Source organism: Mustela nigripes, chromosome 12, assembly GCF_022355385.1.
Source record: "Mustela nigripes isolate SB6536 chromosome 12, MUSNIG.SB6536, whole genome shotgun sequence".
In the NCBI taxonomy this organism is placed as follows: domain Eukaryota; kingdom Metazoa; phylum Chordata; class Mammalia; order Carnivora; family Mustelidae; genus Mustela; species Mustela nigripes.
In genome coordinates, this window is record NC_081568.1 from 133,285,606 (window position 1) to 133,312,452 (window position 26,847).

Sequence of the window (26,847 nt, forward strand, 5' to 3'; positions counted from 1 at the left end):
ATTCATTTTTATTTTTTAAAAGATTCTATCCATTTATTTGACAGAGAGAGAGAGAGAGAGAGAGTGCACACACAAACAAGGGTTAGCTGCAGAGGGAGAGGGAGAAGCCCGACACTGGGCTCGATCTCAGGACTCCAGGATCAGGAGCTAAAGGCAGATGCTTCATCAACAGAGCCCACCCAGGCACCCCAAGAAATCAAAATGGTGACAGTAGAGCAGTAAAGCCAAGTGGGGGTTCCTTCCAAACACGAGGCCTACGCCCACGAAGCCAGCCCTGAGGGCCGTAAGCACTCTTCTGATGGACAGGAAGGTGGGAACTCCCCACGCACCAGCGGCTGTGTCACAGTTCATAAGCCCATCTGAATTGCTCTTTGAAAAGCAAAGGAGGGCAGCACCCCACCCCCCACAACACCACCGCTCCAATATACAGGATATCTCCTTACCTATTCAACCGTTCCGTTTCCACCTCAAACTCTCGAATTTTGCTTTCCGAGATGGCAGATCCATGTGAGTAGAGCGTCTGGAAGATCTCCTGGATGTTGGAGCAGTCCTGAAGAGAGTGGGCCAGGTGTTCTGCCACGCTGCTGGATACCTGCATGGGTGGGCACGAATCCCGCTCTAGACAGGGTCGCTTTAGGGACCAGTCCTCCAGCACACTTTGCATGCAGAAGAATTTACAGTCGATATTCCTCGACAATCAGGCACCCGAAGATGGCCACCCTGATTTTTCTCTGTCTGTATAACATGATTCTATGATTAAAAAAGTTTACTACTGCGAAAATAGTACAACAACAGGATCAAAATATGGCTGTATCCTCTAGGCTTGTGTTGCCGGGCAGCAGATCTGGGGGAGCACGCCTCTTTAAAGTTCTCCAGTTTTGGGGTATCAAACAAAGCCTGGACTCCCCTGACCTTCCTGAGCCCCCTGCGCCTCCGGGCCCCCATCTCTGGTTGCTGCAGCCAAAGAGAGCAGCGGCTCCTTTATTTTCACAGTTTGGCCCTGGCGCCGAATCTGATGCAGGCAATTTTTCTCAGTGCAAAATTCTAAATCAGGGCTTTAAAAGTACTGTTCAGGCTTTCCCCACCCCTGGGGATCAAACAGCTAGCTCTTTCAGCCTCATCCCCAAGCTTAAAACAATATTCCTTAGGGAACTAAAGCTACTCCCTGTTCACCATCCATCAGCTCTTATGGCCCCAAGGGGTCTATAGGCTCTCCAGATGGAAACCCTTGGTACTAAGCGAGAAGGTTCCGGTCTCTCCCAGCACTGGGCTGCACTTCAAAGGCAGCAGTCATCCTCCCTGGAGAACACGTTCCCTTTTAAGAGGCATGTGTAAAAGGTAAAATTCTTTTAGAGCTCCCTGACCCACTTGGTCTCGGGGGACCGGGGTGATGTAAAGCAGTTACTTGAAGACTTTCATCTCCATCACCAGTAATGAGACCTAAATCGCCTCTTTCTGACAGTTTTCAGGTAGAGAAAAAGAGAAAGTCTTATAGCTTAAGAAGTAATTCCCGGATGAAGAAACCACCGTACCCTTTAATCAGATCCTTTGAAGGGAAATGGGGTATGATTTATTTTATAATTAACGTGCTCACAGGAGGTCAAGCTGGGAAGTTCTGCCATCTGTGTGGCCCTACTGGGCACTCTCTTGCCTGGCTTCTCGCGAACACTCACCCCTATGCTACTGATTTCTGATCCCAAGACCGGCCGATCTGACGACGAAGACTCGGACCTGGTCTTCGAGAGCTTCACCCTCTCAGCAATCTGGAAAAACAAAACACTGTCAAAAAATGACACCTCACTCTCCAGATAAACCTTTGAGACTGTGCATGTACAGGGCTACTGTTCAGCCATGGCAACTCAATGGATTCCTCAATTTCCTAAAAATAACTCACTCGCCCAATGTTACCACCAATTTGTTTTACTGGGGGTTTTCCAACCTTGGCACTCGTGACAGCTTGGGTAGGACTTTCTTTGTTGTACAGAGCTTTTCTGTGCCCTGTGGGATGGTTAGCAGCACCCTTGGCTTCTAGACCCAAGATGCCACTAGCACTCTAGCGGTGACCATCAGAAATGTTTCCAGACGTTGTCCAATATCCCTTGGGGGGAAGGGGGGACTAGAATCACTTCTGGTTGAGAAATGATGGATTGACCCCACTGATTCAACTGGATGGTTGAGAACCACCCTCCTTGCAGAGACCAGCAGACCACCAGGGAAGAGCACATGTGTCTTGGGAACAGTCCCTCTGGGGCGCTCTCAGCATACGTGAAGGAAGGGGCTGCTCTCTAACGGCTATGGCCTGCCCAACAGAACCTACTGGTCTGCAGACAGGGCTGGTGGTCCTATTGAGAAGGGCACCCACTGGTTCATTACTCAGGGTCCCTTCTGCGCTGAATCTCAGTCCTCAAGAGCAACTATCCATCCACCTCTTACTATGGTAGAATCTGACAAAACATCTCACTTTCTACTACGACTGGTCAGCTGTGACCTGTTCCCGCTGGCTGATTAATGAGAGTTGGCATCCAGATCATAGTCAAGACAGACCAAGCCACCAGTGGGTTAGTTAGTATAGGAGGTCGGCGAGAGACTTAAGGGAAGCTCCTCAGGGCTCTGTGAGTCATCCCATGCCCACACAATGGCCATGCTTGGTAGAGACTGGTGTGGATTCCAGATAAAACAGCAGGGCTCCCGTCCTCCCCTGGAGCTCACCTTGGCAATGGGAATGTCATTGCTGCTGCTGCTCGTGCTCAGCTCCCCAGTGCTGGGGTTGACTGGGCGGTTGGCCGAAGTGAGACGGCCAGGGCTGGAGGGCCCCGTGGCCTGCACGCTCTGCAGTCGTGTTTGAAGCTCTCGAACCTGAAACAATAATGCAAACTTTAGACACAGTTGGTGGCTTGCCTGGCCTAAGAGCAAAATAGCCAGATGGCTGGGTCATCATTTCCATGAAGAGCCAGGCTTTGCTGAAGAGCTAATTAAAACTAACTTAGTTGAGTCCACATGAAAGTCTGCCGTATTCTTAACTAGACCTGTCACAGGCCGGCCGTCATCTGTTCTTCACAAATAGGATCTAAAAATGTTTTCTGAGGCTCTGAAAGCTCCCAGCCAAGGTAGAAGGACCATCTTTAAGGAATGTTTATCCATTCTGCCTCACAGGCCTGAACATCTTGGGCTCTGCAGAGGGAGAACCCGGAATGAAACCGCCACTCGCCTGGAGCTCAAAGTTCGGAGGAAGAGAGAGCAAATATTTTCAGTGCAAGTGCATGTGAATGCTGTAAGTATCTACCTTGGGGGTGGTAGGAAGGCGAAAAGGGGAAAATGTGCCTTCATCCCTAGTCGACCGGGAAGGAAGGGATGGTACTTGACAGAGTCTTGTGACCGCCCAGACCACAATGGACAGGATGAGGAGGCGCCGGCTCTGGTGGTGGCGTTAAACAAGCTGGGGGAGGGAGACCACCTTGTATGAGCGCACAGGCATCAGGGTGATGCACTCTATCTGAAGAACTGCATGGTGTGGAAGAGCCATGTGCACCGGCAAGGAGGGGAGGCCAAGGGCAAGACACAGAAGCCCCTGCAGCCCCCGCCCCCAAGGAGACTTCAGGATGGGATTACGCAGGGACAGCTGGAAGGAATATCTAACCCGGAAGGAATATCTAAACAGTCTTTCTGCAGAAAAGAGAAACACCGGGCCCTTGGAATTACATTTGGAACACACCTTTACCTACACACAATTTAAAGGCCCAAAGTCTCTTCTCTGTGGTTATGGCTGGATGATTTCCAAAGTGAGACATGTTCCAAGTAAGTGAAAATAATTGTTAGAAATTGGTCTGATGACCTTGATCACAGTTTCGTCATCAGGTACAATGTCTACCGTGAAGGGCAAACTGATGACAGCACACCCGTGTCCTTAGAAACAGGCACCAGGTCCTGCTGGGAAGAATTAGCACTGAGGCATCTAAGTCAGGGCTTTCCAAACTTGTCAGTGCCCCAGTAACAAGGAGGCTTGTTAAAGCACAGAGCCCAGGGCACCATCCCCAGGGACTCTGATTTACTAGGTGGAATGTGCATCTCTAACAGGTTCCCAGGATCTGCAGATACTCCCAGCGGGGGGCTCACATCCTGAATCCTAAGGGACCCCAGGGCCACACAGCACTTTAGTCCCAGAGACAGGAGGAATGCACCCACATCCTTGACACCAAACCCTTCTCTAAAAGCGACTAAAAAGCTTTTTATATTAAGTATCTTGGATGTCTCCATCCTGCTAAATTGAGAACCAAAAGTAATTGAAGTTTCAATAATTCATCAACATCTTAGAAGCCAAAATAGGAAATTTCCCTCAGAGCGAATTGCATTCAACAGTGTAACAGCTAAAAGTGCCTCACGCTCTCCTGTGGCTTCCAGTAACGGGGGGTTAATGGGAACACGAGTCATCCTCATCGCACACCAGACACAGGGCAGACCGCAGAATAGTTTAAAGACCAGAAAAACACATGCTTGTTAAAGCCAAAGGGCATTGCTGGTGAGAGATGGCAGGGCTCATTTTGGACTGGTCCTCAACAAACCAAGAGGCATGGCGCAGATGCCTCGTTAGGGCGCATGGGAAAGGGGGAGGGCCTGATTTCCTGTCAGGCTGGCTTCCTGAAACCCAGGAAACCTCCCTAATGGTGACCATGGATTTCCATTGCTCCTGCTGTGAAAATCTGATGAGGTCCTGAATAATTAATAATGTTAACACCACTCCAAATTCTAGAGAGTATCTGAATCATTCACAAAACAATCCGTGGTCAGTTCCTAGAATGGCAAGTGGCCCACTGACCTTATTTTAAAATATAAATAAATTGTCCTGGGGAATTTACAAAAACGGCATAAAAACTACCCATGTCATTGAAAGACATTTCTTCTTCACATCACTCAAGTAAAACACGTCCACTGTGGAAAATTTAGACAGCAGTGAAAAATAAAAACAGGAAAGGTGCCCAACATTCTTTCTTCCGATCTTTCCACGGCTTGTTTGTGCACAGACATGCGTGCTTAAGACGATTTCTAAATCTAAATAACCGTTTTCGTTTAAAAAGTGTTAGACCTAGAGGACGCCTTTGAAAACTACAGAATGATAAACATGTTTATTTTTGGTCTACGCTTTATCCTTTAATGATAATTGTTAGGCTGCGAAGAAAATCCGTCTGAAGGGAGTGGAGCAAGCTTGTCATGAAGACAGACAGCTGGCTGGATTAAACAGCCTTCTCTCTGTTCTTGATTGGAGGTGGGGAGGGGTCCTAATTCATTTAAATGAATAAATGCACAGAAAAGAAAGCTACAGCCAATTTGCTGATTCCGCTTCGGGGAAGCTTGGGAGAGGGGAGAAACTCAGCTGTGATTGTCTCCATTCCTGTTCTTATTCCCTCCAGCAGGTTTTGTCATACCCTTTTCACTCCACCCCCCAACCCCCACCCCACCACCAAAAGACAAGTTCAAGTTCAAGTCCTAAACCCGCAGTACCTGTGAATGGGACTTCATTTTGGAATACGGTCTTTGTAGATAAAATTAAATTAAGAATCTCAGGATGAGATCATCCCGGGTTAGGCTGGGTCCTAACTCTAATGACTTGTATCCTTATGTAAGGAAAAGGAGAGGGAAATTTAAGACACAGAGGTATGTGAGGCACCCGGCTGGCTCAGTTGGTGGAGCGTGTGACTCTTGACCTTGGGGTTGGGAGTTCAAGCCCCATATTGGGCATAGAGATTATTTAAGGGGGGAAAAAAAGGCAAAGAGAAAAAAGCCAAATAAAGATAGAGGGCTGAGACTGGCCTCAAGTCAAAGACCTCTGGGACCTACCAGAAGCTGTTAAGTCAAGAAAGGATTCTCCTCCAGAGCCCTTGGAGGAGGCCCTCCCCTGCCAACACCTGGATTGCGTGGACTCCAGAACTGTGAGAGAACATATTTCTGTTGTTTCAAGCCACTGAGTTTGGGGTAATTACATAATATCCCCATCTGTCACTGAAAATATTGTATTAAAAAAAAATATGTTTGTCTCTACAAACTATGGGGTTTGGAGTCAGGGGGGTGGCCAGGAATCACAACTACCCCAAACTAGGAACCGATACCTGTAGGAAGGTCATTCATCACCTTTTCCAGGTTTTCTCAACTGGAGTTTGGCAACAGAATACAAGATGTGATTTGAGTGGTCATTTTTTCTCATTTCTCTAGAAGGGAGCACATAGCCAGTCCTCATCTAGGATGCCCTGAAGTCGATCTGTTGCAGGGGCGCCTGGATGACTCAGTCAGTTAAGTGTCCGACTCTCGATTTTGGCTGTTGTGATCACAGGGTGATGAGACCAAACCCCAGGTCGGGCTCCATGCCTATATATGATTCTATCCCTCTTCCTCTGCCCCTCCCCGACCTCATGCGTGCATGCTCTCGCTCTCAAAAAAAAAAAAAAAAAAGGAGTCAATCTCTTGCATGTATCGGAAACATGATGGGGTATGAAAGTAAAATTTTTGTTTTATTAGGGGCTTGGAGTCTAACCAAACACTGCCATGTGAACGTACCCTGAAAAGGGGTATATCAATGGGAACGTCAAGTATAAAAGAAACACTGCTTCCGCCTTGCCACAGCAGGAAACGCTGGGCCTCAGTCTTGGAGGTCAAGTCGCTGTTCGCCAAGCCAAGGAAAAGGAACAGGCAACAGAGGCAGGGTCGAGCAGGGTGGGGGAGGACACGACACTGAAATGCCAGAACTCTGCATTTCTCGTTTATAACCTAACGACTCTCAAAGGGAGCAAAGGGCCTTATAAAAAGATCATTTGATTAGGAAAAGAGGATGAACTGAAATGAGCAAGAAACGGGGGGTGAGTCGAGAGAGACGATGAGGTTCAAACGCAGTGAGATGGGAGCAAAAATGGCAGAATACAGCCTAGACCTGCGTCGCTCCACGACTTCTGGTGACACTGGTGATGTTCTGCAGCCGCTCCCGCCTCACGTGGCTACTGAGAGTCTGCAGGGTGCCTGCTGGACCCGAGGCACGGAATTTTTCATTGTATTCTATTTTAGCCCATTTGAATTCCAATATAAGTAGATGTGTGTGGCCAGTAGCTACTGTATTGGTCAGAGCAGTTCTAGAACCATTCAAGTAAGTTCAAACAAACAAACAACCCCAAACTGGGGGACCCCGGGTGATTCAGTGAATCCAGACCCTACTCGGCACCATGGGGAAAACGTAGGAAGGAGCAGATGTTCCAGAGAGAACTAAAGATGCTAGCTTTGGACATGCTGAAGGGTAGAGGATACTCCGCCAGCAGTTAGAAATATAACCTAAGGGAAGGAGATCAGAACTGGTATATAGTTTAGGAATTCTGTTGTAGACGAGGCTGTCCACTGATGAGGCGAGGCAGGGCAGGGGCAGGACGGGGAGGAGAGCCCACACAGAGCCAGGTGAGCTGAAGGATCCACGGACAGACGAGAACGCGACTTGGCTCCAGGAAAGAAGGGAAAGAGGAGAGGACTGGCAGTAAGAAAGATGAGTTTGCAGACGGGAGAGAGAGGGTGGATAACACAACGGCCCCCATCTGACAGTTTGTTTCCCTAAGAGAAAAGAGCTGAGGTCCTCTGCTAGGATTGAGGGAGGGAACAGCAGATGTCAGAAACGAGGAAGGGAGCTGAATGAGGATCGGAAAAGAAAAAAGAAAAAAGCTTACACAGCAGCGCTGAGAACTCAGCTGAGCTCTTTCATTCAAGACAGTAGGCTGAGTAAATGCATTGTTCTCTTCAAACTCTGGAGACCTCGTGAAAATAATAGTAAAGAATAAGAAACGGATTAAAACCATAACAGTGAAAAACACATGCTTAGGGCATTAGCAGAAAGATTTGGGCACATTCTGTAAATGCAAAGTGGAAGGAAGAGTATTGATGGAAGGAACAGAATGGTAAAGTCAAATTCTATCAAATACGCAAGAGGAGGTGGCCTGTCTAACCTGGAGGAGGTTGGCCGGGCTAAGACTCAGCTTTGGCAGGTATACGAAGCATAAGAATGAGGAGACTGAAAAAAATGGGAGGAATAACGGTCTGGAAACAAAACAAATGACCATTTCCAGCACATGACAGCCTCAACTAAAGTAAACAGGCACTCCTCCTCCTAAGGGTGCATAGAAATGTAGCATAAAAGAGGAATAATGAGAAAGACATTCACTGCCAAGGTTAAAAGAGAGGCAGTGAAATCTCCAGGTGCCAGAAATGAAGTGGGAAAGAAAGCTACAGAGGTTAGGAAGGAGGTGGTGTTGCAGCCCAGGGAATGGAGAGCAGGGTGTAGCGTGTGGGGCCAGGAGAGGCGGAGAGGGGCCCCTGCGAGTCAGGCTGTCTGTGTGCGCACCCTCCTCTGGAAGCCTGGAACCTTCCCGCCCCACCCTTCTGTGACCAGCGCACTAACTGTTAGCAGGAAGCCAGAAGGAAGCCCTAGAACTTGCCGGGGGGGGGGTGGGGGGGGGGGGAGGGGTCAACCATAAGAACCCAAAATCCCACACCAGCATTCAGGTGTTGAGTCCAAATTCATAGTATTTGAGTATCTATGTACTACAGGGTCCTATCTTAGCAATGATGAGTTAAAACTGGTCTGGATTTCGCCAGCCGGAGGTTGCCTCAGAGACTTAATTTGTAAATCACCCACATAATGATGCAGGGTTGGGAGGGTGGACAGGAGACAATGCTCCCGTGACTGGAAGGGGCTGGCCATGGGGGGATGGTTGCATGAAGGGTTGGTGACCCAGGAGAGGCAGCAATCTACAGCAAGAGAGGAAGCCACCCGAGAAGAAACAAACATGAAGCAAGCAAACAGCAAACTATGTCATAATCAATCTGCATAGGGCCCTTATGAAAGATACAAAGATTAATTTCCTTTTTTTTTTTTAAAGTTTTTTATTTAAGTAATCCCTACACCCAACATGGGGCTTGAACTCATGGCCCCGTGGCACGCTTTTCCAACTGAGCCAGCGAGGCACCCCTAAAGGGAGTAATTTCTCTAAAAAGTAAGGAATTAGGAAACAAAACAGGCAGCCACCAAACCAGAATAGGTGGACGAGAAAAACACATAGCAGAAAAGGCAGCTGACAACACAAAATCAATGTACTTGTTAACCTCTCCACCGGATAAAACCAAAAACAGAATGAGTGACCTGAAACAGAGCGCAGGGAAATTAATTCAGAACACAGCACAGGGAGCTAAAGAGATACAAACTATGTATGTGTCACTGGAGCCACAAATGGCCCACCGAGGGCCCAACGTACTTGTAAAAGAGTTCCAGAGGAAGACAATGCAGGGAGTGACGGAGAAACAGTATCTGAGAAGAGATGTGCTTTCCAGAAGTGGAGGCAGACCTGAGTCCTAACACTGAGGCATCACCCTGAGTTCTAACAGGTGGCAGGGTGTCGAGACCTACAAGCTCTTTGATGCACCCTCCATCAAGGGGTCGAGTCCCAGACCCCTCCCCTTGCCTGCGCCTGGCCTGGAGGGCTGCTTCTAAGGAACAGACAGCAGCAGAAGCCATACTTCAGAGCCTCCGAGGCCAAGTTAGACCAGGAGAATCTGTTTTTCCTGCTCCCTCTAGAGATGCTGGCTCTTACAAGCCGGCCACTCCACCGTGAGGAGGCCCGGGCCACCTAGAGAAGAGGCCCACAGGAGTTTCTGACCAACAGTACCTGCTGAGGTCCCAGAAGACAGCCAGCCTCCCCCCATGTCTTGAAGGACGCCTTCAAGAGGACTCTGGCCTCGCCACTGTCTGACTGTAACCACATCTGAGCCCAGGTGAGCTGGGCTGCCAGCTGCACAGTTCTGGGGAGCTATGGACTTCCAGATAGGAATAAGTCATTGTTTTTAGGTCTTTTAAGTTCAGGGTGGTTTGTTATGCCGCTAAAGCTACTTGGAAAATGAGGATGCAAATGTTATTGCATATGTAGCAACACTGTAAGGCACATGTAGGGGAAAAAGGAATAAAGAGATCATCTTCAAGCTGGTGGGAGGCAGAGCCACCTTAGGTTCTGAGAGCAAGCATGTGGTCTGTTCCATTCACTGCTGTGTTGCCAGCACCTTGAACACAGGATCAGTCTCATTGTGTAATTTGCTGAATGTAATGGAAGAAAAAAAAAAAAAACCTCCAAAGACTAAGAATGATCGCCCTAAAATTTAATACCTAGCTCAACTACTGTGGTAGACCAAACCATGGCTCCCAGAGATGTCCACATTGTAGCCTTAGAAAATAGTGAATCTGTAACTTTCCATGGCAGAAGGAAACGTGCAGAAAAGATGGAAGAGCCTTGACAGGGGAAGATTATCCCTGATTATCTGGCAGATGCCAGCCACGGGAGGCATCCTGGAAGGAGAGGCAGTTAGAGAGGGAAGTCCATGGCTGGCCTCGAAGCTGGAGGACACAGTGCGAGTCAAGGAGTGTGGGCTGCAGCGTGGCACTACTCTGCTGTTAGGGAGTAAGATGCACTTTGGATTTCTAACCTTCAGGGCGGTGAGATCCCCGGTCCGTGCTCTTTGCAGCCAAGCTTGTGACAGATCATCACAGCAGCAACAGGAAGCTATGCAGCCGTCATGCCAGGCATGGGCAAAAACAAGGACATTCTCCAAAATCAGGAGTTTGCCCTGCGTGGACCTCTACTGAAAGGACTCTTTAAGGATGCACGCTTCCTGGTGCCAGGAAATTAAACCCAGAAAGAGAACCCTCTGGAAGAGATCTTGGTACGCACAGGAGCTGGCCAAGAAGTAGAGACAGAAGGAACCTTCTTCTTATGCTGCCCATGAGGGCAGGGACTGGCAAGGTGTTCTGCAAAGCCAGCCTGTAATGGTTAGTCCAAGGAGGACGCGCCCCAGGACTCACTGCTAGACACGTACTGCAGGGGAAATCCCACCTGGTCCCAGAGGGGACGTGGGCAAGGGCCCATGTGCCATAAGGCTGTCTGTGGCAGTGGGAAGTCTTGTTGTCCGGCTCGGCCCACATGGTGGGGACCCAACACACTATGAGGCGGCCGTGAGTACATCGGGCCCGATGGGATACACAGCAATCTGGGCAGATCCAGAGTACTGAGTGAGAGAGAGGCGCCTACGGCACAACAACATGTACGTGAATTAAAAGCAAGACACAAAACACTGTGTATAAAGACATATGCAAAGTGGGGAAAGGGAATGGGATATAAAAGGAGTAAAAAAAAAAATAAAGTGAGGGACCTTTCACTGAGTGTGCTTCTGACAGAGGAACGTTGTTGGCTTATCTCTCTGCCCTCGCAGGCCCAAATAAAAGCCAATGAATGACAGAAAGTAAATACAAAGATGAGAGATCAGGAACCTACGAGATCAGGGGAGCCAGACGGCAAGATGCTGGTGATGAAGTTTCTGGAACCGGAGCTGGCACCCAGTGGGGTGGGCGCAGGGGAGGGTTTCCCAAGCGGGGGGGTAGGTCTACCAAAAAAGGGAGCCCCGGACAAGTGTAAGATGGGTCAGCTGCTGGACACTTCCATCTCCCAGGACAGCTGTAGGGATGCAGACAAGACGACTGCGGGATGGATGAAGTCATCTGTGAATGTGGTTCACAGACGGGTGACACGCAGGAATGAAAGGCAGCCCGGGAGTCCTGGGCAGGATTAGAAACACGGTCACCTGCTGGAGGGGTCCACTCACCTTATGATGTGCAGCCGTGTTCGTGGGAGGTGAGGGGAGCCTGTCATTTCAAGCTCTTATGTTGTAGTTCATAATTTCACTGTTTGTTTCGGCCCTGCAGAGGGGCAGAACCAGCAAGCCATAAAAACTCTCCTCGACGGGGTCTGTGCAGTTGGGCCCTTCTGCTTCTCAGAGAACAGCCTCCTCCAAGTCCAGATTTTGCTAAGAACGGCTCTCTTCCTCAAGGTTTTATCTCACTGGGGCACCTGAGTGGCTCAGTGGGTTAAAGCCTCTGCCTTCGGCTCAGGTCATGGTTCCGGGGTCCTGGGATCGAGCCCCGCATCGGGCTCTCTGCTCCGTGGGGAGCCTGCTTCCTCCTCTCTCTCTGCCTGCCTCTCTGCCTACTTGTGATCTCTGTCTGTCAAATAAATAAATAAAATCTTAAAAAAAAAAAGATTTTATCACATTTTATTTTTGTTGTCATTGTTGATATTAAGACATTTTTCCTTTTTTTAAATTGTTTTCTATTATGTTGATTTTATAAGACTTTTTCTTGGAACCCTCAGACAAATGAGGAATCAGAATTTATTTACAGAAAGGATACATTTGTTCCTATGAATCTCTCATTTTTACATTATATTTCAGGAAACATTGTATTTTCATTGGTCAGGGCAATTTTGTGCAGGCTGAAACAGAAGAGGAAGGGGAGACCACAGAACAGAAGAAGGGAAACAAACCCAAAAGCATTTCCATTTTCTGAAGATGTGCTAGGTGCACTGTTTTCTCTTTTGTTCTACAGACCACTGAAGAACCTGGATCGGATCATCAAAATGGCCACCAACAGGGAAAAGGTCAGTTTGGGCTGCCTTCCTCATTCTTACTAGCTTTCCAACAAAGGGCTCTCAAGAAAGTAGTTGAGTCCATCAGTCTCCCTTTGAACAGCCTGACCTGGGATTTCAGAGCAGGGGCTGGAGAAGAGAGGCCAGGGATGGAGAAGCAAACACCGGTGCCCTCAGAAGAGCGTGTTACCTCACACTTTCCGTGACACAAATGTGTAGGACTCCCTTTTAGAGTCCCTGGAATGGTTTCCAAAGAGGACATGAAAAGACTCATAGTTCTATGGGATCTCTGCCTCGGATCCCACACTTCACCCCTCCTTAGACCATAGGAGGAAGGGTGATAGGTTTTACCAGTGACACTCTGTTGGGCTCAGATCAAGAGAAATACACATACAGGTCACTTATCCTCTATGAAACAAACTCCTTTTGCCTTCGCATACTGTTGTCTTACCATGCTAACAAAACTGGCCTGTCGAAGCCCAAGGATTCTGGTGCCCATGTTACCATAACAGAGGATGGTTTACTAACTTCGAGCCTGTGTGGAGGCAGGTGACAGAATGAGAAGAAGAGGGAAGAGGACCAAGGAAAAGCATCTGGACAGTAGGACAATGAAATTGCATCCCATAAGAAGGCTACCAGGGCCCAGTTTTGGCACCGGCGAGGACTAGGACCAGATTATCAAACTTCTGTGGGTCTCCGTTTTCTCATCTTTAAGAAGGGTTTAATACTAGCAGCGGTCTTGTAGGATTCTGGAACACAGGAAACGAGACGTGCCTACATCCTTGCTTGTCACAAGCAAACGCTCAAAGTTTAGGCTTTAAATCCTGCTTTGCCGTCAGAGGATCTGTTTTTAGTCTGAGAGGGGTAATGTTTACTCTGAAAATGTTCAGAGAATGTAATACTATCAATATGAGCAGGTTTTTAAAATTAAGCTATCAGGATTGCATTGAGGGGAGGAAAAAACAAAAAAAGAGAAAAGATCACAGTGGCTAAGTGGCACCTTGAAAAGCTCTTTTCCTCTCCCAGATGCGCATGGGGAGTTACACACCATGCCAGCCAATGCCTCTTTGCCTCTGGGGGCCCCCGGGTGCCCATGTCCTGCTGGGTTCTAGGACAATCACATCCTTCTCTGCCATTCTTCCTCTCGCTCCTGTGACCCCCCAAGAGCGGACAGAGCAGGGCAGGCTCTTTACAGCAAGTGGCTCCTGCCCAGAGACAGGGCTCATCCCCACCACACTGTGGCCCAGGAAGAGCAGTCCAGCTGCGAGGAAAAGGTGCCAGAAAAATTGAGGTCCTCTCTTTGATTCGCCCTGCAGGAGCAGAGGTGAAGACGCCCAGAGAGGCTCTTGGCCCACGTCCAGTGGGTGACTGAGGGATCGTTCTCTTTCCTCTCCTCGAGCGCTTGCCAGGATCAAGACGAGCAGAAGCGTGCCAGGGTCCTGCGCCCCATTCCTTGATTCGGTGGCTCATGGAAGGGCCTGGGCACATATCCTCCAGAAGAGTTTTCAATGATTCCGACACGCGCACGGAGAGCCACCGCCAGATGGAGGGGCAGACAGCCCATTTCTCTGGCACCCTGATTCACGTCCAAGTCTATCTGGCGTCAAGCTCAAAGCAAACAAACCAGCTGAGTTAGGAACATTTTCTGCTCCGCAAATATCCACGTGCTCCTTCACATTTCTCAGTCCCTCTGTGGTTGCGGGGAGCATCTGTCCGGTTCTGGCCAATGGACGGTGAGTGGGGTGGGTCCCATCAAGGGACGTTTTAGATGATGGGTGACATCAGCCTGCCCCGCCCAGGGACTACACGGAGCAGAGCTCTGTGCTATTCTGTGTGCTCGTATCCCCACACCTGTGCAGAACATGCCGTGCAAGCGAGAAATGAGCTCTTCCAGGGTGCCACGCCAATGGAATCAAGGGAGCTCATTTGTCACGGCTGGGTAGCCTATTCTCATCTTGGCTAACGGATCAGCTACACCAGAGAAGAGTCACCTGAGACCCCCAAAATAGCAGCTGGGAGGAGAGCAGCCCTGGAGACAGACCCCACTCCTCTCTGCTCCCTCCTTTGTGGCCAGATTAGGGCTGGGAGTGTTATCACAGGTGGTCTTTCTCGCTTTCTTCCTCTCTTTCCAAACTGTTTATGAATGTAAGCTGAGCTAATACCAGCCATGTCTTTTTCTTATAAAGAAATGCCTAGGGGCGCCTAGGTGGCTCAGTGGGTTAAGCCTCTGCCTTCGGCTCAGGTCATGATCCCAGAGTCCTGGGATCGAACCCCACGTCGGGCTCTCTGCTCCGCGGGGAGCCTGCTTCCTCCTCTATCTCTGCCTGCCACTCTGCCTACTTGTGATCTCTGTCTGTCAAATGAATAAATAAATAAATCGTTAAAAAAAAAAGGTATAAAAAAAAAAACACATTCATTTAAAAAATAAAATCAGGGTCGCCTGGGTGGCTCTGCCAGGTAAGTGCCTGCCTTCAGCTCAAGTCAGGATCCCACAGTCGTGGGATCGAGCCCCACGTTGGGTTCTCTGCTCAGTGGGGAGTCTGCTTCTCCCTCTTCTTCTCCCTCTGTGCGTGCACTCTTTCTCAAATAAGTAAATAAAATCTTAAAAAAAAAAAAAATCAGAACACTGTGGAAAATTCTGAGTAGCCTCTGACAGACACTCCCAGGTACTTGCTTCCCCTCCTCACCATAACTATTTTGAGATTTTTTTTTACATTGTTCTGGTCTATTTTAAATACATGCACACATAGCCAATGTAAATTTATACACATACAAATTCATAGTAAATATAAAGTACCATTTTGCAGCCCTGCATTTTCCACATCCAGACACTGTGGTCAAGAAAAGCATCATGGAGGGGGAGGCAGAACGGAAAGAGCTCAGATGGGACTCAAAGCCAAGGAAGGCAAATCGGAGATGAATCTTTATTTAACCTACATAAGGTCACAACAATTTCACTTCCAGAAATATCTCCACTGTTACCGGTTTTCAGTTAAAAATATCAAAGAGAGACTGACTTAGCATATGACAGGAGACAGTTCAGACCAAGTAAGTGGCTGCTTCAGAGACAGACCGTGCTCGGGACACGTCAGTGTGACAGTAGAAATCTCATTTCCTGGTAGAGGTGGGTAGCCTCCTAGTGAATAGATATTATAAATGAATGAATGAGTAGAAAAAACTACACAGTAAAACACACAGGAGCTTCTAAGAGGCCCCTTGGCTTAATTTGGATTCTCCTTTCCAGCTTCTTTAAACGTGACCACTGATGGGATGAGTGCCCTTGGAGATAATACTGAAAGCGGAATTGGCGTGTGGAACCAGTTCTGTATTTAGAAACTGACACCAATGGGATTTAGAACTAATGGCTCCAGGGGGAGGGCCTTGAGGTCATAGAAGAGGATGCTCTGTAAATGGCCCTGGTTGGTGAGTTCATGGGACACACGCCTGACCTGTGTGTTGCATACTTGACAGAGCTGCACAGCCCTGGACTGTTGCATTCTCCTGGATCTCTAGGAGGACAGGGCAGACACCGTGCAGCCCCAGCCTGTTTATCAGAAGCACAAACCTAAAAGCAGCCTACCCGATCTCAGCCTCATCTTACTGAAGCAGAAGGGGCTGGAAACCGAGTTCAGCCGCATGGCCAATAAGTCAATCAATGATGCCTACATTGTGAAACTCCAATAAAAACTCTGGATACTGAAGTTTGAGTGAGCTTCCCTGGTTGGCAATACTCTTGTGCTGCCTGAAGAGGAGGTAACATCATCCAGGGTTCTACCTGGAGAAGACAACAGGAATGTCTGCCTTTGGACCCCTTCCAGAGCTGTGCCTCCTTATTTTGGCTGCTTCTGAGTATTTGTTATAATAAAACTACAACCTTTGGGACGCCTGGGTGGCTCAGTTGGTTAAGCAGCTGCCTTCGGCTCAGGTCATGATCCCGGCGTCCTGGGATCGAGTCCCACATCGGGCTCCTTGCTCTGCGGGGAGCCTGCTTCTCTCTCTGACTCTGGCTGCCACTCTGTCTGCCTGTGCTCACTCTTGCTCTCTCTCTCTGACTAAATAAATAAAATCTTAAAAAAAAAATAATAAAACTACAACCTTAAATTAAAAAAAAAAAAAAAAGACGGCCCAAAGGAATATATGACAGGATTGTTACTTTGAAATGCTTCAGCGTTCATGGTCCTCAGAGAGTACAATGTGTGAAGGAAATTTCTCTCTTTTTACCTCCTCCTTTCCCAGCTTCCCCTTTCTTCCTTCCTAAAGGTGACATTACCAGGGATTTGGGGCTACTTCCTATTTAGTAAGATGGGGTTAAGGTAGAGGAAATGGGCACTGTAGCATTCTAGAAATTTACTTGTCCTGTTTCCTGGCCAAGGAGCCACATTAAAAAATCTGGAGCTGAGTTCTCGTTTATATTTTAAAAGATTTTAGCTGAACTGGGGGATTGCATTTGTATTACATGGGTCCTACAAACACAGAACAATGAAATCCCTTCATAAAAGTAACACCACAGTTAGGTTTGGAAAAAACCGACTTATCACTAGTGGAAATACTGCTCCCTTCCCCTGCCCCAGACAAGTCAATTAACTAACACTAAGGGTTTTTAAGACATGTGGAGGGAAAGCAGAAGAAACAGAGAGGGAAAAATTTGAGATTTGAGTGACTTTTATTTAGTTCAAGACAGTGTGTCCTCTAGTCTCTTGAACTGACTGTGGTGATGGCCAGAGACTCAAAGCAGAAGTCAGATCCCAAGGATGAAAGAAGCCCAGAAGAAGCTGAAGAAATTCATTTCCAGATACGCTGAAAATACCTAGGTGGGATGTGTACACAGAACAAACTCCCACCATCACCCTAGGCCATGAATTTGCAGAACACTTCGAAGAATTTGTACAAAATCTCAGAAGGAACTTGTGTGGCCTAATTTTGATTCAAGTCTATGACTCAGTGGGTTACAGAACCATGAGCTTGTGGTCACAGATTTACCAAAAACTTTACCAGACTATGATTTACTCAACTACCTGAGGAAAGCACTGATCATTTTTGCTACTTGGCAGTCGACCTAAACTACTAGGTAAGAGATAAAAACAATGTAAAGAAGCTGGACCTACTATCCAGTGTCCCTCCTGTGGACTGTACAGGTGTCCTCTGTGCTCTACCCTCCCTACAGCACTGGAAACAACCTCTTGACCTGCCTGTCTCCCCAACATTCTTCTGGCCAAGGACTGTGTCCTGCTTATCACTGCAACCTCTCTACCCGGCACAGAGGAGACAGCCAATCATATTTGTGAAACGAATCAATGAATGAAGAGCCGAGTGCTTCCTTTCTAGGGTAATTAATTCTACCTTGCCTAAATTAAGCCCACTTCTTTAAGTGTGAGGAAATGAGTGGCTATATTACCGAGCATGCAGAAATAAATGATCATCTCATTTAATAATGAGCTGGGGCCAATAATAAAAATTGTCTGCCTGTTGCTCCTTAGTTACTGCTCTGCCAAGTAGCCCAATCTGCTAACTGACATTAAAGATCTAATTTAATTAAATCTTGAGCAAGGGTTAGAAAACCTACTGAGAGCACTTTGTTTAATTACAGGCGAGGGGGGCAAGCACCAATCCTATTGATCTGGTCAGTTCGAATTCTATACAGTGAATGTGGGTAATGGAAAAAAAAAAAAAAAAAGTGGCCCTAGTTGCTTTTCAGGGAACTCTGATGAACTGTGAATTCAGACCTGCTCTAAAACCAGCAAGGGCCATCAAGCCATGTATCACGTGGTTTCACAGAGATGGAAATGAAACCGTTCCTCCGTCATTCCAAAGAGCGACACATAATGAAGAACAGAAGAAAATGAACAACAAGAGACAGATTCCTCCTCAGGGAAATGAAATATACTGGGTGGTGGTGGGTGGAAAGAAGCCAACACTGAAAGTCTAGTAAACTGGCATTCAGAGGCAGTTAGCAAATTTCACGAGACCCGCAACTAGTTCTGAAATGCAGGAAAATGAGCCATGGGTTGGTGTCCACACTCCTGAGGACATTTCCAGTCGAGGAAGAGACACAAGTTCCTCAACAGTTTATGATGTGGATGTAATGGAAATCCAGATGATCTAAAACCATATTAATTACAAAACTTAAAAGGAGTTAAGTGTGATCAGAATGAAGGTTGTCTGAGTGCTTTAGGAGCATTAACTGATTTTCCTGCCTTCGATACCATTCTTATTCCCACTTTAAGGCAGAAGTCAGCTGAGGTGCAGAGAGGTTAGTAACTTGCTCAAGGCTCACAGTGATCTGGAAGGTCAAGCTGTGACCCCAGGTACATCGTAACAGTACCACCACCTTGTACTGTTCTTAATGCTGACCTCCAGAGTTGGAGAACATTCTTGGACAGAAGGGAAACTGGCTTTTCATCCTTTGCTTGTCCCCATGCAGGGCTATCTTCTACATTAGTAACTCAAGTTGAGCGGAGGACATTTATTCTAAACCACAATGTGCAATTACGACTAAGACCAGCATTTCCTTCATGAAATGTGCACCATCAGAATGTGCACACTAATAGCAAGCATGCCAAATTAGGGCATTAGTCATAACAATCAGGGAGTGTAACCCAGGAAATTCCAGGCGGAGTGGGCCTCAGCCCTAAGTACATTTCATCAGCTTGCCCAGATAAAGTCTTTGCTGACTAGGATGATTTACACCTGCTGATGCCAGGCTGGAGAAAGGCATTCCGTACAGCTGGGGGCTGAAAACCAGGTCAGGCACGTGAGTTCAGACAAAATCATGCTCTGATAGGAGAGGTGCGAATGCTGGCCTTTTAACTATGACATTAGCCACAAATGAGGGTAAGAGTTGGTAATGTTCAAAATGGTCATTTCTTCCATATTCATGCATAATGGCAACCAAGAAAACTTGTGTGTGCATTTAGACTGGTGTACAGAGGCTGACCTTATGGTCTTTAAAAGTAAGGAAGCGGGACACCTGGGTGGCTCAGTGAGTTAAAGCCTCTGCCTTCAGCTTAGGTCATGATCTCAGCATTGTGGGATGGAGCCCCGCATCGGGCTCTCTGCTCAGCAGGGAACCTGCTTCCCTTCCTCTCTCTCTGCCTGCCTCTCTGCCTACTTGTGATCTCTGTCTGTCAAATAAATAAGTAAAATCTTAAAAAAAAAAAAAAAAAAAAGTAAGGGAGCAAGAGCGATGGTGAAGGATGAGGGGTCTAGTAGATGTCCTTTCCCCTCTAAGCTGGCTTTATCTGTGTGTAGTACGGCCACTCAGAACAACTGGAAAGCAAGCTGCTAATACCGCCAAGACTGAGAAAGAGTAAAGCCAGTCTAGTCATTCAAAGTGAATTTCAGAGGGTATGTTTCTGACTGAAGAACTCATTGCTCTACTCCAGACTAATCACAGAATCAAATTCACAGAGAAACAAAGAGGTACTTGTGGGTTCCCGAGAAAAACAAAAAAACAACAAAAAAACCTCCGTCTTTAGAAAACAGAGGGCTCTAACAACTCTCCCAAACATGACTCCGCTGAAATATCAGCTCCTCTTGCAATGGGTGTATGTCCTAGGCAAGTAGCTCTGGAAGCGGCTGCAGGCCACAGAACCATTTGGTACGTTGGGGTGATGGCCAGGAACGACACACGTGTACATACATATACACACACATACACGCATATGTGTCCATAACCTTCCTACATGCCCCAGAGGAGAGGGCATTTCACATTAGACTCACTGCAGGTGACAGCAGGTACCATAAATTTAGAGAAAACTTTATAGAAGGAACTGCAGAGGGGAAAAGTCTATATATTTCTGTGAATTATAAAATATTATTGGTCTATCTTAAAAGAAGTACACTCTAATTGAGCTTGGGGAACACATGCATATCCTGGAGAAACGTGTGAGAATCACTGCGCTGACAGAATTTTACCATCCACTTAGACTTGTGATTCCAGACAAGAGTGGTTTTCTTTTGTTTTTTTGTTTTTTTTAAATCTTACCTGCACATCTCAGTGCTTTCAAACTACTCCCCTCTGGAGAATGACTTCTTGATTAGAAAGGGCAGGAGATTCCCAAGACTATGAACGCCACAAAACTCTTGGGGTTGCCCTTGACTCTATATGCTTGTTTGTCTTCCAGCCCCATAGCCCGAGGGGGAAGGCCTGGCCATGTTGGACTTGGCGCGCTCACCCGCCTTCGGAGCCGGTCCCGCTCCTCCCGGATGGCGTTCATGGTGGCCTTGGTCCTGTTCAGCTCCTCCTCTTTGCTGCACAGCATGGCGGTCAGGCTCTCATTCTCTTCCCTCAACCCGGCCAGCTCCTTCTCCCAACGAGACCGCTCTTCTGCCAGGTTGGGATACAGGTCCCGGCCAAGTACTCCTTCAATCTCCTCGACTGTCTGGAAAACACAAAAACAAGTCCAGTGGGTTCTCTGGGACAAGGGAGAGGATAAAAAAAATAGGCAGGACAGGGAGCAAGTGTCAACAGGGGAATGGCTTCTATGATCCTTTCAATGCTAATGGTAGCCATGACTACCCCCAAATCACCCTCTCCCCGTTTTCAGAGAAGGCTCTGTCACTCGCCTGGGCCACAGTCTGTGTCTCTTAACAGTCCCCAGAATGCGAACAACCTAGTTCCTATATGGTATGTTTGTCTATCTGTGGATCTAACGGCCACATCCACACAAATGCTTGAGTCCTCAGTCCATGTTCTAGAGTTGGTAAACACATAGAAGCAGACAGAAAGCCCATTAGTGGGCTTCATAGTGCAAGTGTGACGTTGCAAACAAGCATAGAAAAACTAGCTTGAGGTTTCCCAAATTATAGGTCTCCCATGTTTGCAACTCCGAGATGGCAGAAGTCACATCGCCATTTCCAGCTTTCGGTGTCATATCAGAATTCAGAGGGTGTGAATGAGGTTCAGTCCCAAGATGTAAAAGACAAAAATAAACCTCAGTGACACAGAAAAGACGAAGCTCATTGTGGATGCTTCTAAGACAGCAGGGATTTCATTAATTAATAAAACAGATATGAGCTAAAAAGAATAGACTCTTAATAGTACTTGGAGAGATTTTTACAAATTCACTTAAAATGTAGTATTAATGGAGAAGAGACAAGCATAAAATTAGGGGAAAAAAAGGAAGAAGTAATTCTGCTTGGTTTCAGAAACTATTCGTTCACATCTGCTGCCCTTTGGCATAGAAGGCATAAGCCAAGTGATATGGGAAAAAGAGGGAGGAGTACCATGCAGGGCAGAAGGCAGATGTGAAGAGATGGGAGGAGAAACAGGTGGTCTCAAAAATGTAAAAATGTGAGGGGGTTACACCGTTGGATGCCCGAATTGGTTCCACGATGAAAATGTTAGCCAAGTCTTGCCGCCACTTTCCACATATGGGGCCTCATCCTTCCCCTCAGATCTGAAGCTCTTCTCCTCAGCCCTGCTCCAGGCCCACTCTGTTCCTTGCTGGCTGGCAGAAACCCTTGACCTCCTCTCGCTGAGGGGGCTGAGGCAGGACTCAATGCTGAGTCCTTAGTGCTGAGACCAGGACTAACAGCCAAGGTGACATTACAATCAAATACAGGGCCTGGGGGACTCCAACAAAAGAAACGCCCGTGGTTGCCTCCCCAAGCCACATCAACTATATATTTATAATTGAGATGAATAAGATGGAAAACCAGCTTGTTCTAAATATGAATCATGGTTTACCAGGATTCCTATGGATAGAAACTTGGGCCTAGTGTCGAAGGGCACTATTATTGTGTCACATTTTTCCTTTATGTAGGCGCCTCCCAGACTTTTCAGTCTGAACTGCCATGCCTACTTACTAAGCTGTGGTGAAGTCATATACGGATACCAGAGGCCCAGTATCACTAGGCCTTCGCATTCCCATTGCTCATGAGGAGTCTGGGCAGATGCAGACTCCTCTCTCGTGCTCCTGAGGCACCAAGATGGTGGCTGTGGAAGGGTGGCTGAGGCCTCGTCCAGCATGCTCAGGATAGATGACTCACTCAGGCCCTGAACTCCCTTCCCCGTTATTGGCGCCATGAATCGCTAACTTCTGAATTAATATACTAGAGGCCTCAGCGCTCAAATGAAACTTCCAAGTTAATCCTACAACTTGCGAGTACTACGATAAAATGATATGGTTCAATCTAGGAGTCTGAGATTTTAACGAAATTATCATTTTTGCTAAAAAGCCAGCAAGCGACCTTGACTCCCAGCAAAAATTTACAGGGCTCCTACCTCTCCTGGGTGGTCCTGGTATAGTATGGTTTTCTTAGAAACACTCATTCCTAACAGGTATTGAACAAAACCACACTTCAAAAGAAGGAGATCTGACCGTTTGCCTCGCAGGGTCTCACAGAGCCAGCCAGGAGGCGGGGGGTGTATACCTTGATGGCCAAGTCACAGTGTTCACTGGCCGTGGTGAGCTGCTCGATGTGTCTGTCCACCTCGGCCACAGAGAGGCTGCAGCTGCTCTTCTTCCTGCAGCAGACGACATTCTCCAGCCCCGTCAGCACCCTCTGCAGCTCGGAGTTCAGGTCACTGCAATTATCTGGGAGTGAAGGTGGACATGGTGAGGTCAGCAAGCAGCCAGGCAATGTACACGCTCCGTTTCACTGTGAGGAACCCAGTCGGGTAAAATGGGATGGCGATGAAGCTGGATGTTCTACACTGTAATGCGATGAGGCCTCATGTCACAGGCTGCTGGCCCACTTCTGAGGTTGAGAGCCAAGATAAAGCCTTTAGTAAGGAGTTCCAGACCATGGTCATTTTCCAGCCAGCCATGTCACACTAAATGCTCTGGTCTTTCTCTGGAAGGGAGCTCTGTCTCAAGTTCTTTGGTAAGAACAAGGAAGGGTCTCACAAGAGGCTGCTGGGACTTCAGAAGCCTTCTGGTCAACCTTCCTCCCTAGCCATTCAGACAAGTATGACTCCAGAAAGAGTTTCAGCAAAGATCTCAGAACTTTACTCAACAAAACAAAAAGGCCCAGAGTAAGCAGAGACACTAAGCATTCAAAATGAATAAATAAATAAATAACTGTAAGAGACAGTCCTTGCCTTCAGTGAGAATCTAATGAGGACCTTTTCCTGATATGACCAACCAATGTACTCTACCATTGCAATTTAAACCACTTTTTCCTCAGGGCAAAAGCAAACTCTTGTATTGAAGTTCATACTGTTCTCCTTGTGAAGGTCTTGTAAGTCATTCTAATGACATGATTCTGAATTTAAAATCTGGTTTACTTTTTTTTTTTTTTTTAAGAGAGAGAAAGAACAGTGGGGGTATGGCAGGACAGGGGGAGAGAGAGAATCCTAAGCAGGCTCCATGGCTTGGGGCTTGATCTCACATCCCTGAGATCATGACCTGAGCCAAAATTAAGAGTTGGATGCTTAACTAACTGAGCCACCCAGGTGAAAACTCTTGGTTACTTTTAATTTCTGGACATCTAGGCCTGGTCTGGGAAGAAAAATTAATTATAATCTTAGTATGAGCTACAAATATTTTAGAAGATAATTCTGCTGGGGGAAAAAAATTCCCCTTAAAGTCCAACACAAGTAACTTTCTATTTTGGGTTATAGAAAGACAGGTGTTAAACAACCTCTCCAAGGGCATTCCTCCCCTACACCCAGTGTGATTCCTATGGGAAAGAAGCTCAACGTCTTCAAGTTCTCATCTTCTCTCCTCCTCCCTTCTCATCCTAGCTTCCATGCACTGGAACAGGCCATTGCTTTTGGTGCTTACCGTTGGAAGACACCAAGAAGCTCAGTATTATAGTAACGGTACATGAGAATCTTTTGGTCAACCTTATTTGACTGCTTGGATCTCTAAGCTACCTGAATCTAAAGAGAAGACAGCCTGAGGCTTTCAGAGCAACCAATGGACCCAATATTCCGCTTCCTTTTCACACCTGTTCCTTCCCATCTCTGTGAATGGCACCACCATCCACTCAGTTACTCAGGTTACCTGTCAGGCAAGCTTCATCTCCTTTTGTCTCACATACTAAACCCAATTCACCTTGAGAGTGCCACCTCCAAAACTTATCCCCAAAGGGACCTCTTCTTACCATCTCCACGGAGAGCACCACACACAGTTCAGGCTACCATCACTTCTTTGCTAAACCACCCAAACAACCACCAACCTCCACTCCCCACACTGCAGCCAAAGTGAACCTCTCAAGGACATAAGTCCAATGTTACTCCCCTAGCCCACGCCACTTAATGGCTTCCCACTGTCATGCAGCTCAATTCCAAACTCCTCACCAGAGTCTGTAAGACTCTGCATGATCAAGACTGATGATGTTCTCAATCCAGGTTGCACTGTGGAATTTTCTGCAGAGCTTTTATAAATTACCCATGTCCGGGCCCCACCCCAGACCAATTAAATCATAGTCTCTGGGGGGTGGGGCTTGACACTGGGGAAATTTTTAAAGACCTTCAGATCACTCTCATATGCAGCCAGGGTGAGAACCACAGACCCTGACCTTCTCATCTGCCTGCCTCCCCCTCACTCGCTCTGCTCACACTTGTGCCCTTCTCTCCATCCCGGGAGCAGGTCAATCCCCTGCCTGCTTCAGGGCCTCCTTCTCCTTTGCTGTTTCCTCTGACAGATTTCCACCCAAGTCTCCGCTTACTCAGCTCTCAGTCAGATGGGACCTCCTCGCCACGCTCTTCCCTTTCGAAGCCATGGTTCCGCCCTTCTCCCTGCTCAGTCCCTACTCCATTATTCTATCTTCTTTGTGACAGTTACCACCATCTGATCTGACTTATGCGTTCATTATCTCTTCTCCACTGAAATGTGCGCTCCGTGAAGAAACTTTAATCTTCCTCACCACTGTATCTCCACCACAGAAGAGTGTAGGCAATCAAGAATTATTTTCAAGTGAGCAAATATGAACCTCACATCAGGTATTGAAGAGATAGACTGGAAACCCAGACGGCTAGCAGCAGTGGGTTTTACATCAACCATATGCTTTTTGTCTTCATCACAGACCATGCTCTGAGCTGCTAACCACTGGGGGACAGTCCTCATTGCAGAAGGCCCTCTGGAGAAGGGGTACAGGTGCCCACCATCATCTCAAGGTAAGCAGGTCCAGCATGTGCCACTGGAACTCTCTCTGGTCTTGGATTTGATGATTAATTCTAAGTAATAATCAGAGAAATTTCTCCAAATGATCATTTACCTTGAGCTGTAGGGTCCCTGGTCCACGGAGCTGGAGTTCACATACACTCCTGATTTATTTGCACTATTAAGTGCTTCTGAGCAGGATGAAGAAGAAAGATGGCTCTATTCAGCCGTTCCATCTGGAGTTCCCTAGTACAGCTCCACCTGCTACAGTGATCACACCAGACATGTCTGCTCCGGGCCCTTCTGGCAGGACCTGAGAGGTGGAAGCAGGCTGCATGCCGATGATGTTGGGCTCTCGGGAACAGGGGGAAGGTGTACAAATCTGGCCAGGACTTCTTTCTCATTGCTTAACCAGACAGTTGCTGAGTCCTGGCCTCAGGCTAGCAGCAGGGTACAAAAATAAGTAAGAGACTCTCCTCAACCCTGAGAGTCCCACAGATGGATGAGGAAATGCCACAGTCTCTTCTCTCAGCTGTTCACTAGCATCCTGGTGAAAGGGACCACAGAGAATCTGGTGCTGGGATAGGATGGGGAATCGGGAGATGAGGAGGGTGTGTTAATTAACATCCAGGTTGAAAACAGCTGAGCTTCTTCCCTTTGAACCAAAGAGGGCCGTTAGTGTTTTCTGTGGTCTTAGGAAGCCAAAATTCCAAGGCACAAGCTGGATGATGAACTCCACACAATCCCGCCTGTTATCCACTGAGTTCTGCGCTGTGGTTTGACACAAGTCCCACTAGTGATTGGGTGATGTGTGGCTGTCTTTCTGTCATTCTTCAGTTTAGGGGGACAAGTTGGCTAGGCTGGCAGGAGCAGCTGTCCTGGGTCCCCCAAGTGCCTCCCCCCCGCCCCCGGCACCAATCACTCACCACCGTTCGCCCCGAGCATCAGTGCTGCTCCAGGCAGGGTGGAAGTAGCTTTCAGGGTCTGTGGCAAGTTCCTCTAGATATCAAGTCAGAATAAATTCTCAATCCCTCCTCCCGACCTACAATGCTCTGCCTGGTCTGGCCCCTGCTACAGATGAGCGTGACAACACCACAGGCTGAGGCAAGCGGGAGTCTCTACAAGAAAGATTAAGGGACCTCTTGTTAAACCAAGGGACCAGAGGAGCAGGATAAACCCAGACAGGGATCAGGTATTCCAGTGCACAAGGTGCCTCATTTACAAATCAAAGCCACAACGAGATACTACCTCAAAGCCATTAGGACGGCTACTATTTACAACAACAACGGCAACACAAAATAAGGTGTTGGTAA

General features: G+C 47.5%; 1 protein-coding gene across 4 annotated transcripts in view; it reads right to left on the bottom strand.

Moving 5' to 3' along the window:
- Nucleotides 1-26,847, bottom strand: part of MCC (MCC regulator of WNT signaling pathway) — a 436,925-nt gene that overhangs the window by 51,120 nt on the left and 358,958 nt on the right. For all 4 annotated transcript variants that reach the window (XM_059418381.1, XM_059418382.1, XM_059418383.1 and 1 more), the window contains 5 exons: nt 22,857-23,020; nt 20,657-20,863; nt 2,710-2,856; nt 1,674-1,763; nt 444-592 (listed from right to left, as the gene is read on the bottom strand). In XM_059418381.1, the coding sequence (XP_059274364.1) occupies nt 444-592; nt 1,674-1,763; nt 2,710-2,856; nt 20,657-20,863; nt 22,857-23,020 (757 nt within the window). The remainder of the gene's footprint in view (nt 1-443; nt 593-1,673; nt 1,764-2,709; nt 2,857-20,656; nt 20,864-22,856; nt 23,021-26,847) is intronic.